Source organism: Melospiza georgiana, chromosome Z, assembly GCF_028018845.1.
Source record: "Melospiza georgiana isolate bMelGeo1 chromosome Z, bMelGeo1.pri, whole genome shotgun sequence".
In the NCBI taxonomy this organism is placed as follows: domain Eukaryota; kingdom Metazoa; phylum Chordata; class Aves; order Passeriformes; family Passerellidae; genus Melospiza; species Melospiza georgiana.
The window spans coordinates 39,375,459-39,394,797 of NC_080465.1; the positions used below are offsets into that span (position 1 = coordinate 39,375,459).

Here is a 19,339-nt window from a genome sequence, read left to right on the forward strand (position 1 = left end):
GAAGCATGTTCACCTAGAAGAGCTGCTTTGAATTAGTTCTCACTCCAAAGATTTTATCCCAGAATACACTGGGTTGGAAGAGACCCACAAAGATCATCAAGTCCAATTCAACCCAAGAATCACATCATGTGCCTGACAGCATTGTGCAATTGCTGCTTGAATTTTGTCAGGCTTCGTGACCCTTTCTCGAGGAGCCTGTTCCTCCCTTGACACAGCTTCAGGCCATTCCCTCAGGTCCTGCCGCTGGTCACCACAGAGAAGAGATCAGTGGCCTGCCTCTCCTCCTCACAAAAATGTTTTAAGCGCAGTAAGGTCTCGCCTCAGTCTCCTCCAGGCTGAACAAGCCAAATTACCTCAGCTGCTCCATAGGGCTTCCCCTCAAGGCCCTTCACCATGTTTGTGGCCCTCCTTTGAACACTCCCCAATAGTTTTGTATCTCTCTTACACTGTGGCACCCAGAGCTGCCCCAGCACTCGAGGTGAGGCTGCCCCAGTGCAGAGCAGAGCAGGACAATCCCCTCCCTTGCCTGGCTGGCCATGCTGTCCCTGATGTCCCCAGGACACGGGTGGCCCTCCTGGCTGCCAGGGCACTGCTGACCATGTTCAACTTGCCATCAACCAGGACCCACTGGTCCCTCTCTGTGTTGCTGCTTCCCAGCATCTAATTCCCCAGTCTGTCTGCACATCTAGGCTGTCCTAGATGCAGAATCCAGCACTTTCCCTTGCTGAACTTTGTATGGCTGGTAATCTCTCAGCCCTCTAATTCATTGAGGTCTACCTGCAGGGCCACCCTGCCTTCAAGGGATTCAACAGCTCCTCCCAATTTTGTATCATTTGGAAACTTAGATAATGTCCCTTCGAGTCCTGCATTCAAGTAATTATGAACTTGTTGAAGAGTGTAGAGCCTAAGAAAGAGCCCTGTGGAAGCCACTAGTGACAGGTCACCAGCCTGATGCCACCCCATTCACTGTAACCCCTTGTGCCTGACCCATCAGCCACCCGCTCACCCAGCACTTGATGTGTTTACCCATCTGTGTGCTGGACATTTTGTCCAGAAGGATCCTGTGAGAGGCAGTATTGAAACCTTCACTGAAATCCAAAAGGATTGCATCAACTGGCTTCCCTTGATCAAGTAAGTGGGTTACTCTGTCATAAAGTTAGGTTAATTCTGACAAGCAGGACTTTCCCATCATGAACCTATGTTGGCTGTGACCGATGGCTGCATTGTCCTTCAGGTGCTTTTCAATAGTACTGAATTCAGAATAGTATTCTCCATAATTTTGCCAGTCACTGAAGTGAGACTGCCAGGCCTGGAGTTTCCAGGCTCATCCTTCTTGCTCTTCTGGAAAACTGGGACATCAGCCAGCTTCCAGTCAACTGGGCCCTATCTGGATTCCCAAGTCCATTAGAAAATCATAGAGAGAGGTCTCGTGATGACATCAGCCAGCTCTTTTGAGTCTTCTCAGATGAATTCCATTGGGCCCTATAGATTTACAGGGAACTGGGAGTTTATCATTCTTACAGCCACTGTCCTCCACCTCAGGGCCCTGGGGCCCATTAATCCATCATTGGCATTGAGGACGGAGGCAAAGGAAGCATAAACATCTCTGCCATGTCCATGTCCTTGTTTGTGAGGTGGCTGTTCGCATCCTCTAAGAGGACAATGTTATTTCTCCACTGTCTTGTGCTATTAATGCGTTTTAAACCCCTCTTTTTATTGTTCCTCTCAGTTGTGGCCAGCTTCATCCTCAATTGAGCTTCAGCATGACAAATTTTCTCCCTGCAGTGGTGAGCAGCATCTCTGTGATTCTCCCACATCACCCGACATTACTTCTGCTGAGCCTACACCTTCTTTTTTTGCCCCTACCTCCCAAAGAAGATTCCTGTTCAGCCAAGCCATCTTCTGCCTCCCCTGCTTGACTTCTGGCATTTGGGAATTGCCTCTTCCTATGCCCTTAGAAGATGGTGCTTAAAATGTGACCAGCACTGACAGACCCCAGCAGCTGCAGAGCATTTTCCCAGGGTACCCTACTGACTGATTCCCTGAGCAGCCTGAAGTCTGCTCTCCTCATGTCCAGAGTGCAGGTTTTGCTGGCACTTTTCCTTCTGTCAACAGATTTTGAGCCAGATTGCTTCATGGTTGCTGTGATAAGGACAGACACCAATCTCAACTAACACAACCCCCTCTGTTTGGCAAACAACTAATCAAGGAGAGCACCTTTCCTAGCTCTTTCCTCTTAGTACTTGTATAATGAAGTGGTCATCCAGGAGTTCTACCCATCTTCTGGACCTGTTTATGCCCACTATGTGGTATTCCCAGCTAATGTCTGCCAAGTTGAAATCCCCCATAGAACAAGGACAATTGATTAAGAGGTGTCTCTTAGCTCTTCAAAGAGTAATTCATCAGCATCATCATCCTGGCTGGATGGTCTATAGCAGCCTCCCATAATGACATCTGCATTCTTTGCAGATCCTTACCCAGAAGCCCACAATTGTGGCATTGGCAAATGTGAGCTCCATACACTCCAGCCCTTCTGTGAGCAGAAAGCTAATACATGTGTGACCTTCCTGAAAATGTTTATTTCTGTGGTGGATGCAGCCTTTGCAGTAGGGTTACAGAGTTTCTGTAGTTCTTCATATTAGTAAGGTTAAAAAAAGTGCACTGAAGGTTCATGTTCATCATTCCAGCAATGTATCTCAGGTGAGAACTTTCAAGATGGCACAGTTGGAAAAGGCAAGGGTATGAGCCCCAGAAGTAGTCAGAATGACAGAATCACTGCATGGCAGAGAAAAAAATCCATCACTTGAATGGTTGTGAGTAATATATTCACATTTCTCCCCTACAGCTTGGTGTCTGAGTCTCAAGTCAGCTGAACTAGGCATTTATGTTCTGGAAACAGGGAGGATGCTTTGAATTGAGTCTGGACAAAGGGACAGTAATAGCCTTTTTGGGTTTTTTTTGCCCATAAGTAGAAATAATCAGCTCACCAAATTTAGGACAAGCTGCCTCTTAATTTTTCTTTCTGTTTTTTTTTTTTTTTTTGTTTTGTTTTGTTTGGGTTTTTTGTTGTTGTTTTGTATTGATTTGTTTTGTTTAACCTATGCATCTCAGAGAAATCACTAGTGCAATGTACTTTGATTCTGTCATGGAGGTATGGACCCTGTTAACAGCATCCATGCATCCTCCAGATTCCCTAGAAATAGTGAAAAAGTTAACAGAATCACAGAATCTTTAAGGTTGGAAAAGAGACTTCTAAAATCACAGAGTCCAATCTTGACCAAACACCTCCTTATCAACTAGACCATGGCACCAAGTGCCACATCCAGTTCCTTCTTGGCCGCCTGGGCACTGCTGGCTCACGCTCAGCTGCTGTCACCAGCACCCCCAGGGCCTTTTCCTGTGGCAGCTTTGCAGCCACTCTGCCCCAGCCTGTGGCACTGCCTGGGGTTGCTGTGACCCAAGGGCAGGGCCCAGCACTGGGCCTTGTTGAGCCTCACACCACTGGGCTCGGCCCATGATCCAGCCTGTCCAGATCCCTCTGCAGAGCCTTCCTGCCCTCCAGCAGGTCAGCACTCCCACCCAGCTTGGTGTCATCTGCAAACTGATTGAGGGGACACTCAATTGCAACACCCAAGCCACAAGCAGTTTTTCTAGGAGGATCCTGTGGGAGATGGGGTCATCTGCAAACTGAGAGTGCATTCAATCCCCTCATCCAGATCATCCAGAAAGAACATGAAACAGAACTGGCCCCAGTACTGAGCCCTGGGGAATGCCACTAGTCATTGGCCACCAGCTGGTTGTATCTCCACCAGCAATCTCTGGTCCCATACAGCCAGGTTTTTACCCAGAACAGAATACACCTGTCCAAGCCATGGCCTGACAGCTTCTCCCAGAGAATGTTGTGGGAGTCACTGTCAAAGTCTTTGAAGTCCAGGCAGATGATGCCCCCAGCCTTTCCCTTATCCACTCCCTGGGTAACCCTGTCAAAGGAGGAGATCAAGTTGTACAGCCGGACATGCCTATCACAAACCTCTGTTGACGGAGCCCGATCCCCTGGCTGTCCTGTACATGCTGTGTGATGGCACTCAAAACAATCTGCTCCATAACCCTCCACAGCACTGAAGTCAGGCTGGAAGGCCTGTGGCTCCCCCAACCTTTCTTTAACCCTTCTTGAAGATGGGCATCACACTGGCCACCCTCCAGGATGAATAGTTTTCTTGTAATTACTCAAAATATCTATGATTTAAATCTTTACTATTAAACAGAAACAGTAGAAGATGGCATGAAGACACTGAACAAAAAGTTACATTCAGTGAAGTGATACAGTGGAAATTGGTCTAGTAAGGTTTTCTAAAGCAGAAGTAAAATGTTCTTGTTTTGGTTAGACTGCCCCTTATGTAGTTGAAATTACCTTCACAGTTTTAAGTACCTATTTACTACTTCTGAGTGCTTAAGTGCACTGACATGGAACCCTTACTGTCTTTTGTGCATCTGCAGAATGTCTGATATGCTCAGCTTCACTGCTTTCTTCTTTGACCATAAGAATAACTCAAAGAAACTTCTAAAAGTGCAGGAGCACTGACATATCCCTAGGGTTATGTCACCAGACAACTGCATTAATAGAAACAAGGCGTTCTGGTCACAGAAAAAGCAAAATTCTAAGTGAATCGTCAGGCAATGCCTTTTTCTTTTTTCCTTCTTTTCAAGTTAAAATGACAAAGGAGATGGGAAGTAATGCTGCACAATTAAGCACTGACTTCTTTAAGTCTGTAAGGCACTCAAGTTCATACAAAATTTATCCCAATGGAATGTGGAGAGAAGAGAAGCTATGCTGGAAGCCCAAGGGGAGAATGCACATAACAGATACTAGTACTGCAAAATGGAGTATAAACCATAATACAAATAATACAAATGGACACTAATTCACCTTTACCAGAAGCCATGTCTGTTTCAGAGAAGAAAAAAAGAATTACATCTGGCATATAAGTAGTTATCTTTCACTTGCAATGAATTAATGTCTTAGTATTAGGGTCCTCTCTTGATTTTATCTCCATTTCCTGGCATGAGAATAGCTGATGTAAAGTTTGTATTTGCAGGTGGCAGATAATGCAATACATAACTTAAACCCTTTATGTCACCAAAAGCGACAAATGCAATGAAACACCAGTATATGTCACCGCAACAATGGATTGTGCATGAAAACATGACATTGAATACCAAGAACAAACCCAGCAAAACAGCTACCTAAATTGGAAGTTATAAAAATGGTCCTTGTTGTGTGTATGAATCTACAATACAAGTTTTCTTGTCCCTCTGAAAATATAGTAACTTCATGTTACAGCAATTTGTTGTGATTCAGCTTTTTGACAGCAACTTGGCATACAGGGGAAGAAAACAGAAGCTGTCATCATCTAATTGGATAAAATTTTTGTTCTTAGTGTGTCTGCTCTGGTCACAAATATAACAAGGAAGGAAAAACACCACACAGATTGAAATAAAAGCTCTTTAGAATAGACAGGAGAATACATAACAGCATCTGATCAAGGCACAAACCTCAGTATGTTCTTCAACATACCCATCTCTATGTGAACATAAAGTCAAAAATATGGTAAGCATTGCCACACTGTAGCTTTCTCTTCAAGCTAATGGAGAGACAAGGAGTAGCATCTGGAGAGCAGATATGACTTCTACATAAGAAAGTACTGTTGTGTCTGCACCAACCTACTCTCACTTGAGCTTTTGGTTGTTAAGGGGAAATAAGAGAGAATGAGGCACCAACTTCCAGCGAACTTTTGTTTAGTATCATGTTTAAATAACTGTTGAATAAAATATACTTTCTGACTTTCCTCACAGAGAATAGGGAGGCTACCTCTGGATAATCCTTCCAGGCATTTTCATTTCAACATAATTAACAAAGTTACCCTCTGTGCAAACATGGTCCTTGCTGTTTAAACACTCATATGGCTGCACAGTCCTAAAGTTCTGTCCCTGCTGAATGAAATGTCCAGTTCCATCAAAACTGAATTAAGTAAATGCTAATTGTTTCACACTTTTTGCTTATTGCTTTTGTCTCACCTACCTCTACACCTTTTTTCAGCACAGAAAGATTAGGAATCAGTGACTCCTCAAATAATATACAAGCCAAATGCAAAGGAGTCAAAATTGTATCACTCGCCTCTTTGCCTACCCTGAACCTGCTTCCTCTTCCTCTTTAGATCAAAACAACCACATAAAATACTTTTGCTAGCTCCTTTTCTGAACCTATGTTTCAGCATACAGTTGAAGTCCCTACTCAAAAACTGCAGGAACTTTAAAATATTTCAGAGGTTTTTCCAGGAAATGAACAGAGGGGAAAGCAAGACACCAGCCTAAAAATCCCTTTATAAAAGATTTTTTTTTTTTTAATATTCCATGTCCTGTTTTTAGTATTCTGTTTTCCAGGCTAGACTATGTTTGGTAAACCTGATCATCCAAGCACTCATGAAGAAGTGACATTAGCTTGGGCATTATTAACAGAGCTATTAATGCTCAGATAGTTGGCAGGACTGAGCATGTATCAACAGCTCAGTAACTGCACACAACTCTGAGACCACTGCATCAGCTCTGCCTTTGTCTCAGTGTGCACAGAGGCTGTGGCAGCATTTGCTGTGTCTTCATGCCTTCACAATCATTGAGTCCAGTCGTCAGCTTCATTCATGAGCTGAGGGAGTGAGAAATACTTTGCACTGAGGACCAGACATATTTAACGAGGAAGCCATTTATATCAATGATGAGAAGAATCTGTATTTTCTTTGTTTCTTTCAGAAGATGTGAGGGGAAAATAAATTTTATTAATAGCATCTGAAATGTATAAAAGATGATAAATTTTTTCATCTGGCCCACTTAAACTGCTGCCTATTTCCCAGGAGAAACCGATGCATCAAGAAAACATCTTTTATTTACTTCACTTTTCTTGTCTTCATCAGAGCCCAAGCTACACCATTTCCAATTTTATTACGCTATTTTTGAAACTGCAGCAGGAAATGAGCTAGATTTCCTCAGTATGGACTGTAGCACTGCACTTTTATGGGTACAGTCCAAAAAGCATTTCAAGTGTTTTACCTGTCACTTTGTACTAGAGAGGGAATTCTGTAAAGGAAAAAATATTTCCACCTTAAACACAGATTTGTAATTTAAGTAAAGATTTTCTCCTTTTTTTTGGTAAACAATTAGGAAAGTTACACATGACAACAATTTTCCCAGTACCTTTTTTTTATCTTTTCTTTGTAAAGTAATGTACTAAGATTGCCAGGAAAACAACTCATCTTGAAAAATACATTAAATTCATACAGAGAAACAGCCAGATAGCAATTAAAATTCTACTCTGGTAGAAATGAATTAAAATCCTAAGCAAAATAACAGGACCAACAGCAGTGGAGGCATAAGCATGTGTTACATCCTAAATCTACTTTATTTTAATGCCAAGAAATATTTGCAGGTCTTCTGGGGGTTTTCTGAAACTCAGAGAGGAAATTCAAAATATTTTGAAATTACTTAAAGCTGGTAAAAGCAACTGCAGTAAGAATTCAACTGTATTTCTTCATGCAAACTGGTATCATAATATGATTTACAGTTATTGACCAAACCCAAAGCTACTTTCAATTTCAACAGAAGTGTTGCATCTTAGTGAATTTTCTTTATCCAGCTAAATACTCATCTGCAAATAATGAGTTCTTGAAAAATAAATGAAACTGGGTCACTGCAAAGTCATCAGTGACTCTGGGGATGGGTAATGTGATACTGTGCCTTTTATATCCAAGCTGTCAGTTTTTAAATCCAGTCTAGGCCAGCAGTGACTAGAGCCTACTGCCACTATATGATTTTTGTCATATGTAACAGGTTACTAGATTTGGTTCATTTTGCAGGGAAAAAATAACATCTTTCTATGGAATGTATGATCTTATGAAACTGTCACTGAAAACTAAATTATCCTGCATCACAGAATCACAGGACTATAGGCAGGCACCTCTGGAGGTCATCTGGTCCAATCCCTCTGCTCAAGTAGGGCCACTTAGAGGTGGCTTTTAAGTATCTCCAAGGAAGACTAAAGCTCTATGGGGAATTTGTTCCAGGGCTCAGTCACCTTCAAAGTAGAAGTTTCACAATATTCATAGGCACTGCCCGTGATTTCAGTGTGTGCCCACTGCCTCCTGGTCCTGCCCTGAAAAGATCCTGGTTTTGCCTTCCATGCACCATCCCTTTCCCAAAACTAATTCGCATCAACAAGATGCCTTTGAGCCCACTCTTCTTCGTGCTGAATAGTGCCAGCTTTCTCAGACTCCCTGTGTATGTCATGTGCTCCAGTCCTTGAACTATGTCAGTATCCCTTTCCTGGACTTGAGTCTCCAGTATGCCCATGTCTTCTCTTCAGATGCAGTCCACTACTGGACAAAGCACTCCAGATACATCTCAACAGTGCTGAGGTGAAGGTAAGGATCTCCTCTTGGGACCTGCTGGCAACACTCCCCCTAATACAGTCCAGGATACCTTCTTCGCAAAAATAATGCACTCATGTTCATTGTTGGCTCACACACTGTTGGCTCACTTGGTGTCCACCAGGACTCGGTTCTTTGCAATGCTGCTTCAGACACCTGGTAGCATCAATGTGAGCCTCTGTGATCAATGAAACCTCTCTGTGAAATACTGGGTCTTCAATTCACGCTAGGAATAAAATGTTTGAAATTGTTGAAGCTAAGCAAAGCTGACTTCTCTCAGTGCAGGGCTAATATAATCAAATGGGCACAAGTCCAACTTACTGATCACTCTTCAAGTGAGCTACAGAAATCTGAACAGTTAACGTACTGCAAGGCAGCATGAAGAGCTTTATTGGAGACACACTCTCAGAAGTTCATATAACAAAGAAATGTTCTGCTTATAAAGAGGTTTCTATGCTTGTACATTTTTTACACAAGATATGCTCAAATCTAAGTTTTGATTTTGCAGAGTAGCAATGTTAACTGCAAATACATAGTTCAAACGTTTAGATTACTGCATCATGTTGCATCACCACTGTGATACCTCAAGATAAAACTTTAAATAAACTGACTTCTAGATGGTCTGACTGCCTGCATAAATAATTGTATTCATGCCCACTAAGGCATATGGATATATATTTCCAGAAAGAAAAATAAAAAAAATATTTTATTGCTTTATCACTTTAATTGTAAATAAGTAATGAATTATGCTTTTATATCAAGGTACCAGTCTTCTACTTCAATTTTATTATTCTTTAACATGTATCGCATATCTTCCCTCCATCTCAGAAGACACTTTTATGATATTTGAATTTTACACTGAGGAAGGACCAAAGTGGACTTCTCTGCAGGAGATACTCCTGCTCTCTCAATGCTATTACAAAAATATTTTTGTGGAACTTGTAACACAAGGCTGCATCTCTTTATTAGGAAAACACCAACACCACATTCTTCAAAATTACTGGAATTTTATTTGCCTCAGGCTTATGACTTGCAACCAAAGACATTGTGCAAAGAAAGCAAAGATTAAGTACACTTTAGGGAAAAGGTGATAATCCACATTGGTAACATAGAAGATCAGTCTGATGAAAGAAGCCATACGTTACACTATATAGATTGCAATATTCAATAGCATTTTTAAACCAACTTCTTTAATAGAGAAAAAAAAGTTAAGCAAAGTTTACAGTAGACATAAATTCGATACAATTCAAAAAGGCTTTTTCTGAAGATCATCAAGCATAAAGTGGAAAAATGTATATGGGGTAAGGTGTATGAAAGCTAACTACTGAACATTTATAAGCTATTAAACAAAGTCGCATATATGTACCACAGTGTAAAAAACCAATACAGGACAAATAAAAAATTTGAAAACGGCCTGATGAAAAATAAAATAACCAGTGGTTTTGAATGACTTCTCCTGGTTATCAATGCTACAAAAGACTTTTTTTTTGTTGCCTTTCTGATGCCACTGAAAAAAACCTTATCAAATGATAAAACCAGGCACAATCAAACCATTACCAAGTCAAAACCAGCCCATAGAAATATACTATCAACCCACATTTTCCCTCAAAAGGTTTCTTTGTTGTTTTTTTGAGGCCCATTTGGTCACAATATGTTACATTTTTTGCCTTTTTTACACCATGATATCATACGTTTGTCTGGCACTATCCTAAAGCTAATTTATAGAGAATGAGAATACAGAAACAACCCGATGTCTATTTGACAAAAAGAATTCACTGGGTGTAAAATAGGAGAAAAGAGAAGAGAAGGGGAAGGGGTCAGTTCTGCCAAGAAAATAAACCCTATGGATCACTCATCATCACTTCCGCTTGCTTCCGACTGGTCCTAGAGGTAAGAGACACAAGACAAGTCAGAAATTCTTTCCAGCTATTCTGTGGAATTTGTTAAAGAAGGAAAAATAAAAGGAAGTATGAGGAAGAAATATGACAATTAAAGTGACAATTCAAGATAGCCTGAAGAAAGGTACTGTGTTATCTAGTATTTCTCTTTCATGAAATTTCATCTAATTTCTGTAGACTTCTTTAGAGAGGAAAGACAGAGAGTCAAGAAACACCAGCTCTTTCTTTCTATCCAGACATTTAAAAACAATTGGCAAGACATCTATTTTTATTTGTTGCAATAATAGAAGCACCCACTAAAACAAAGGTAAAAAGTAATCAAGCTGTAAGTTTTTCATCTGTGGACAAAAGCAAACAGACCATGAGACTTAAAGGTTCAATGAATGTAGGAACAGCTCGAAGAAATAAGATCCAAACTTAGACTTCTTGTCTTCCAGCACTGGGATCAGATCTCATGAACACACTCAGGTACAGTGAACACCCCCACCCAATTTTCTCAGGATGATCACTACAAGTTAAATACGTGCTTAAGCATGAATAGTTGAGAATTCTGACAGCAAGCAGGACAGGGCAGAGATGCAATCACTGCAACCACTTCCACAGTCTCACTGAACAAAACTTACATTTTCATCTTGATCCTCATCACTATCATCATCACTCACGACAGGCTTGGCTTTTGCTCTGCTTTGCCTCTTCTTGCCTTTTCCTTTCTCCCGACTTTTTTCATCCTTCTTATTCAACTTGATTTTGACTTTCACTGATTTTGCTGCAAAAAGTTCAACAGTGTACATTATTGTAACATTCACATATCAACTTTAAATGCTGTCTCTTGTTCACAGAAATTCACCTCTAGTAGCAGCCTGAAAAGGCATTCCCCTCTGACTTTACACAGACTGTGGAACAAAAAGCAAGAGGTATTTATTTTATTTCTCTTGTTTTTAATAGTTATAACACTAATATATTAAACTATAAAGACTAACTTTTAGATGACCATATTCATTTTCGTTTGATTCTCAGAATGTATGGTATACACAGGTAGTATACGGTCCTTTGAAAAGATATACATTTAAAAGTATTTTCTTCCTTACCACAGAAATATTTAGCCTTTGTATAAACAGACTTATTTTTTTGTATTTTAAAGTACAGAAATTCTGTGTGGAGGTTACTGGTGAATTTTGAGTTAACACGTTTCTAAAGCACATGTTATTCTGATTCCAGAATATCCACTCACTTCCAAATGATCTACTGAAGCTGCATGCTTGTACCACACACTTGTAAGGGTAACTCAGGGCCAAGCAATACAGCTTCTGTAACCAGAAAAATGGGGTAGTTGGAATTTGGATAGATGTACTGGATGGCACAAAGTGCAATGAAGGAATCATCCTTCTTCACTTCATCATGTTTCCAAACCTACAGTGACTTAATGAGTGTTCTGAAACAATCAGAGTTTCACTTAGTCCTTGTCACACTGAAGAGTGTTTTCAACATCATGTGGTTCTTAACCATATGATGAACTTTGTATGTCACACCGTGCCTGAAGGTCGACCGCTTGCCGACAAAGATCATCTCCAGCCTTTCCAGGCACTTCCATTTACAAACAGCATGAACAGGCCCTGAAGGGCTTATAAGCAATTATGGTTGCCCACAAAGCACCTCTACAAATTGTTTCTTGCTTAGGAGTAATTTAAATAGAAGTAAGCCAGAACACCAAGTTGAGAGACCAAAACAATGTTACACCTAAGTAACCTTAGTAAGAAACTTCTACCAATAGAAAATAGAACCTTATAATCAGTCTCCATGCAAAAGCAGCAAAACCTGCTCTTCCATCCCCTGATATATTTCCTTGTCAGTATCTAGCTGGGGACTCACATTCTGATTCCGATTCTTCTTCCTCATCTTCTTCTTCATCATCATTGCTTTCATCCTCACTTTCTTCTTCTTTGGCTATCTTCTGTCGTGCACTTTTGAACACAGACTGAAGAACAATGGAATCCTCATAGATCTACAGTACAGGTACAAACCTCTGTCAGAACTATGAAGTCAAGCAGAATCAGAAATTCACAGCATAGACCTAAATTTCCAGTGCAAGTCTACAGAGTACATGGCCTTTTCAAATACCAAGCAATAAATGTCTGTTGCATGAATTGTATAAGAAATGCCAGCATTTACTCCTCATGCTCTAAATTAAGAATTTTGTCAGTAGTGAGCTGCAAAGAAACAACTCTTACAAGGTATTACATCTAAAACGTCTAGTTAATGTTTTTCTTATTATTTCTACTACCATAGGAACTATTGTGCATTTTCATCGATCATAACACCCTTGAAAACCTGCCAAAGGAACAGACTTCAGTAGTAAGCAGCATAATTAAAACACGAGTTATCATCTGACAATATAGTTAACAATGACAAACGGCTAACCCTCATTTAATTATCTTTAGTTTTTTTCTGAAATTCAAAAAGGCTACAAGGAAAATAATTTATCCCAAGCAGCTCATCCCTTCCTTCCTCTCAGATTTAAAAAGACTGAAAAAAAAAAAAAATGAGGCTTCCTCTGAACTGAACATGCGCTCTCAAACATTCTCTAGTATCCAGAGTATCTTGCTGTGTTGCTGAGTATCAGATTCTTTGTCATCTCCTGAACAAATGACCTTGTGTGGTTTTTTTGGTAAAATGTCAGAAGACAAGCGCTGCACAATTCAGCTTAAAAAAATTAAGAATCATTCCTAGAAGAGTACAGAGTCACAAACTGTATTTGATTTTATCATCATCATCATCATAATCTACCTTGGCTGTCTGTCATTCTACTCCTATGGCTCAATGACACACTTCCTTGTATAAAGCGACACAAGGTATTTGTGACAAAAATAATGGAAGGATTTTGGCTGCCATTATGCAATCTGTATCCTAAATGTGATACAAGTGCTCTAATACTTTTTGGGTTCAACAGGCTGAATTAGAAAAAAGTTTGTTCAGAACACTGAACATGACATATCCAATTCCTATTTTTCTCACTTGACCACTAAGTGTTTTTTTTGAAAAACTGCCGTGGATTGCTCCCCATTCTCTGGGTTCCTCTGTGCTTTTTGTTTTGATATGTTTGACTGCTCTTAATCATGGTAAAATTTTTATGTATCTATTATCAATAAAAAATAATGCTCTCCTACCTTACAACATTAGTGAGCTATGAGACTCCAGAACTTCCTTCCTTAAAGTCAAATAATAATTGACTTTTTCTTATACCTACTTCTTTTCAAATGAGCTATTGATAGAACCTACCAAGTTCCTCTTGAGAACTATTTACTTTTCATATACATAAACCTAGCATATTAATTGTTCTTAGGAATGGCTCTTTCAACTAACCTTCTCTTTCTCACAAAAACACCTTTCTAAGAGGAAAAGAATTAAAGACCTGTACAACATTCTATTTTTTTAAAGTTGGCCACTACATATTTAGGGCATCAATGTGACCTAGACTTTCAAACAGTTTTCTAATGAAACACAGAGGTTTCAAAAATTATTTTAACCTTCTTTATCTGGAATTACTTGCAATATTCCTATATATTTTGATACACAAAAACCCCACTGTGGCTGCTTCACGAATAGCTGTGCAAATAGAAATTTTATTATTTTGACAGAAATCCAATTCCAACAGGTTTCAAAAAAATCAAGCAACCATGACAGTAGTTCCTTCACAAAGGGAGAAGCAACAACAAAAGAACTTCACAACAAATTACAACATTAATGAAAAGTCTTCTGTTTGAAGTGACATACAAAAATCTCTAACCCTGTACGCATCTGTGTGTGATTTGACTACTATAACTTGAAAAGCTTTTTAAAACACTGAAGTTTTATTGAGAACAAAAGCCTAAACACATAAAGTCATTCTATCCATGAAAACCCTGAATATGGTTCCATCTCAGATGAAACTGCTTTACGCCAAGGAAAAGCAGCAGGCACCACAATAAGAGAACACTTGAAGTTCACTGAGTGCTTAAACAACCACCTGAATTAGCCCTTTTGAGTGCACACGCAAATAATCTAATTTACTGAAGTGAATTGCAATGTCAGGGCAAATGTAGACCAGGACTATTACAAAGAACACAAGGTATCATGGAAGCCTGGAAAACTGGAGGACTACTGCAGAAGTGTCCTGCAACTCAGGGTAAATAAAAATGAATGCTCTGAGAACTTTACATAAAAAAAAAAAAAAAAGAAAAAAACCCCAACAGAGTAGCAATATCTACTAACACTTCTATCCACTCAGTATTATTCCTCTCAATTCTACCATTTCTGCCTAACAAGACACTAGTCTTCTGTAAGCAGGTTGAGTCATTCTGATGTGAATAATTTCATTATTTTCCCCATTTCGCTACTGTGGTTTTTTTACCTCTTTTTATCTCCTCTACAGAACTTTACCATTTTTTGAAATCTCATTTATACTTTTTGTTAGTAACTTTCCTTCACTTTTTCCCCCTCTCTTGTTATAATTAGATACTTAGAGCCATTTTACTGCTATATGAATAGGCAGTAAACTGAAAAACTACATCTGAATATGTAGCAAAATTTTGTCCTAAGAATTCTACCATAATTAATTTACTTTAAAAAATATTTTCAGCTGATTTGTAGTTGCTTCCATGTAACTGAAGACAGTAAAGAATCGCACGTACATATTAGAAAAATAATTTTTTCTGTCTCTTGATATCAAAACAAATCACTAAATGATGAACTGACTCCAACAATTCTTCATAATAAATTCCATACTAATTTTTAATTCTTAAAATCTAATGTAAACTCCCCAATTTAGCTAAATGTTATCATTAATGTTTAGAAATTTTAAGAAAACATTCATTATTGGCAGCATCATCATTCAGCTTACTTTTATTTAGCCTTCAAATAAGATCTTTTTTTATCTCTTTCATGTTAGGGAAGCTGTCTTCAGGATCTCTGGTCAATTGAATATTGTGCTTGCATCACACTTTTGTATCTCATGTTTAAAAAAAATCATCCAAGACTGTGTTTCATTGTATTGTGAGACAACTTTCTTATCTATCTTATATTTCATATCTGCCATCCAAATTTCATAGTCCTTCCTTTTACATCAGCACACTGCTCCGAATTTTGAGCCCATTCGTCTGTGCTAAACATCTGTTAGAGAAGAGTTTGCCTTCTAAACCTGAGACTCATCTTTCAATAATAAAAGAAATTTAAAAAACAGATGCTTCAGAGGCTACATAGATCATAACTGATGGACATTCCTGAATTTTTATCTTCCATTAGCAGAACTGAAAAGCCTTCTATGATGTATTTCCTCAACATCGTGTCCTAGAGCTGTACTGTTAAATCTGCTACTTCTGTGATCCACTGTGGAAAACCTAAACTGATGTATCACTCCACACACTGCTTTTCACCACAGATTCAGAGTCTTACTGCAGCTTTAAATTACACACAGATCAGAAAAAACTGATCTCAGAATTAACGCTAAAAACAAATTTTCTGAAAATACACACTGCAGCAGTGTCCAGTGAATTCTGGATTCTAAAACTGTGGACATTTTTCTCTACTCAAAGTAAGAACTGAAACAGAGAGTTTATATACAAAAATAGTAATCAACAAGCACTAAAAATGTTAGATAGGGAAAACTCGTATGTTTAACAGAAATTAACTCATTCAGACCTGAGATCCCTCCAAGTTGAATGTCTGTGCATTGTGACACAGCAACATGACATCTTTTTCCAAATCCCCAAGACTCCGATATTTATGGTTGCGAATTCTTTCCTGTTGCATTTGTTGAGGAAATGAAGACAAGTATTTATAGGCAGTGAGGAAAGAAGAACAGCAGAGAGGAAAATGAATTAATATTTGATTCAACACACTAAAAGCTTTCTCTTAAAAAATTTTACCTAAGCATCAAGATAAGTATCTGCTTAAAACATAGAATGTCTTCAATATGTTGTTAGCATATTATTCAAGAAATGCATCAACGTAAAAGAGCAAAAAATGAGCAATTTCTTTGTGAACTGTAAGGGTTAAAAGCAAGAGAAATTGAGCTCTTTCGGTAAAAGAATTCCAGTTTTGTCTTTCTAGGAAAGAAACCCAGTAACTGTAACACAAGTGAAAGATATAGAATTATGACATCACCTAAGCTGTAACATGCCACCTAGACCCCATCTACCAAACTCTGTTTGGATCTGACCTGGTTCTTCCAAGGTAAGAGGTTAGGGTCTAGAAGGGAAGCCCTGTGAGGTGCCAGCTGAGATCACTTGGTCTGTTCGGCCTGGAGAGGAGGAGACTTATGGGAGACCTGATTGTGGTCTACAACTTCCTTATGAGGGGAAGTGCAGGGGCAGGCACTGAACTCTTCTCTGTGTTGACCAACGTTAAGACCTGAGGGAATGGCCTGAAGTTGTGCCAGGGGAAGTTTAGGCTGGATATCAGGAAAAGGTCCTTCAACCAGAGGGTGGCTGGGCCCTGTAACAGCTTCCCAGGGAAGCGGCCACAGCACCAAGCCTGACAGAGTTCAAGAACTGTTTGGACAATGGTCGCAGGCACATAGTGTGATTCCTGGGGTGTCCTGTGCAGGGCCATGAGTTGGACATGATGATACGTGTCCACCACTTCTAATTCAGGATTTTTATGGTTCTATGATTTTAAACGTAAGTAGAGGTATATTCCCGTAGAACTATGAAATCTTTGTCAACAGCATGTTTTTTACCAAATCTGTTGACAGATTCACAATTAGGTCTTTGCAAAAAAGGCACTGAGATATCATCCCTGTCACATTACTATAGTTTGATTAGGCCTTGAAATTACAGTGATACACTGCAATATACACCAAACAAAATTACTAACAAATTGTGTGACAATGTTTAAAGTCTAACCCACCAATACAGGTGGCATGAAATATTAATACTGTTATTTTAAAAACAATGTTATAGTCACACTTCTGTAAAACAAAAAGAAATGGAGGAACCTGCACTTCCAAAATTCCACCATTTCTTACCTTTATCTTTTTGAAGTCCACTGGTTTCCTAATCAATTCATAATACTCTGGTAGCTCTTTCCTAGACGGGAGCTGAATGAAGACTTCACTTAGCTGCCGTCCTGAACTGTTGAGAAAAATAAAGCCATACAGAAAGAAATTATTATTAAAACACACACACACTATCTGATAGTGAGAAAAAAATTAAAATAATGGAATAAAATAATGGTTTTTCTTTCAAAGAATTAGAAACTGAACCCTGATTTTTAAATTTGGTACAGATCACTAACTTACAATTTGGAATTTGAAACTGTTGTCCTAACATACCCTTAATATGTCATTGACATCTATCATCAGTAGAGATGAATATGTGGAAGAAGCTTTATGAAAGAAGAATTAGGATTTGCATCTGAATTCCACAGTCTTTTGCTGAGTACACTCTTATTGTTTCCTTGTTCAGTAATTTTTAGAAATTCTCCCTTCTGTCACTCTTTAAGTTTGTCTTCTTCTTAATCACTATATAGTTAATCTTGTAATTCTTCATTATAGCAAACCATACTGCTTTCCATTATACTATATGCTGATTGCTATTACACTAACTCGATGTTACAACCAAAAAAAGGAGTAACTTCTATTAATGACTACTGGGTTTCTGGCAAGATCACTCCAACTATATTGAAAATCGCTACTGCCATTTGTACTTCTTCAGTCATTTGAAATAAAGCAACAGATTTTCTACAAAACTTTTATACTATCGGAACATTGCCTATAACTCAGATGTGTCTGTTCATCCTCTTTTAATAGCTATTATAACAATTTTGTATTGAGGATATTTTTTTTTAAATTTTCTTATTTGTCATTTTCCAAATACATGGCTACAAGTCACCTTGAAAGAAAATGTGCTGATGACACTTATGGGTTTAGTTTGTTTTGTGTTGTTTTTCGTTGGGTTTTTTCCCCCATGTGCATATAACTTTCACAGAGCAGCAGAAAAAAGCAGTCCTGTGAAGAGCTACACACAGCACTCACAAGCATTTCCCAGTTCACAGTCACATGCCTCCTTCTCTCCCAGCTACTCCAGAAAGGCCCTGTTTTCTCAGCTGAATTTTCAGACAGTATCTCAGGAACATCAAACTCCACAGGAGGTGGGCAAGAAGGCTACCAATTACTGGTTTTCGCCTGGGCTTTCTCTTGCAACACCCTTCAGAGTGGTGTAGAATCTTACCAGACATTAAACTAAAAAACTGAACTGAAGATTAACTGAAGCAATTCTGCAATGGAAAATAAAGATGATAAAAAGCATAAAGCAGGCAACAGCTCTCCCCTTTATTGAAGTAATGAATGCTTACTATACAGAATGCATTTCTTAATGCCTGAGGTAACATCAGAATTTGAGAAGGTACTATTTTTCTTATAGACCTGATAGAGTAATTAATAAGAAGGAATAAACAGATTTTCCTCATTTCTTTTCTGGTGCTCACCTAATCCACTATTTTTTATTCTTCTCAGTTTGGTCCTGAGACAATGCTGCTCCTTCCATCACAGAGGACAGTAATGTAAATACTCTAATTGCAGACTGCTAATCAGCACTGTTCTACAGAAATTTTGACACCAACAGGCAGCTAGACTATTTTTTTTGTTCAACAGAGACCTAGAAACCAAAAGCCTCTGCCTCATCGTGTACAGTTGTGTCAGACTCCCAGCAGCAGTGGCGGCAGCAGCAGCCCTTGCCTGCTCAGCACTAGCTGCCAAGCTGCCTCCTGGGTCTCAGCAAGGTTCTGGCACACACCTGAGTGTGCTCCTGGGTGTGGCTGCTGCAGGTGAGACAAGGCAGTGGGCATATGGTGCATCCATGTTCCAGGAGAGGACAGTGAAGTCTAGGTATTCCTCCTACAACTTACAGCCATTGGGACAGATACCCACAGAGAGCACTGGCAGCTCAGCAGCAGCTACTAGCAACTTCACCCAACAGATCTAATTTATTTGGG

The 19,339-nt window shown here is 39.2% G+C and overlaps 1 protein-coding gene across 9 annotated transcripts in view; it reads right to left on the bottom strand.

Annotated features, from left to right (window-relative positions):
• Positions 1-9,461: 9,461 nt before the first annotated feature.
• SMARCA2 (SWI/SNF related, matrix associated, actin dependent regulator of chromatin, subfamily a, member 2) overlaps positions 9,462-19,339 on the bottom strand; it is a 117,946-nt gene continuing 108,068 nt past the window's right edge. For all 9 annotated transcript variants that reach the window (XM_058043490.1, XM_058043495.1, XM_058043489.1 and 6 more), the window contains 5 exons: positions 17,373-17,478; positions 16,046-16,147; positions 12,242-12,374; positions 10,996-11,138; positions 9,462-10,358 (listed from right to left, as the gene is read on the bottom strand). In XM_058043490.1, coding sequence (XP_057899473.1) covers positions 10,323-10,358; positions 10,996-11,138; positions 12,242-12,374; positions 16,046-16,147; positions 17,373-17,478 — 520 coding nt within the window. In that variant the 3' untranslated portion in view covers positions 9,462-10,322. The remainder of the gene's footprint in view (positions 10,359-10,995; positions 11,139-12,241; positions 12,375-16,045; positions 16,148-17,372; positions 17,479-19,339) is intronic.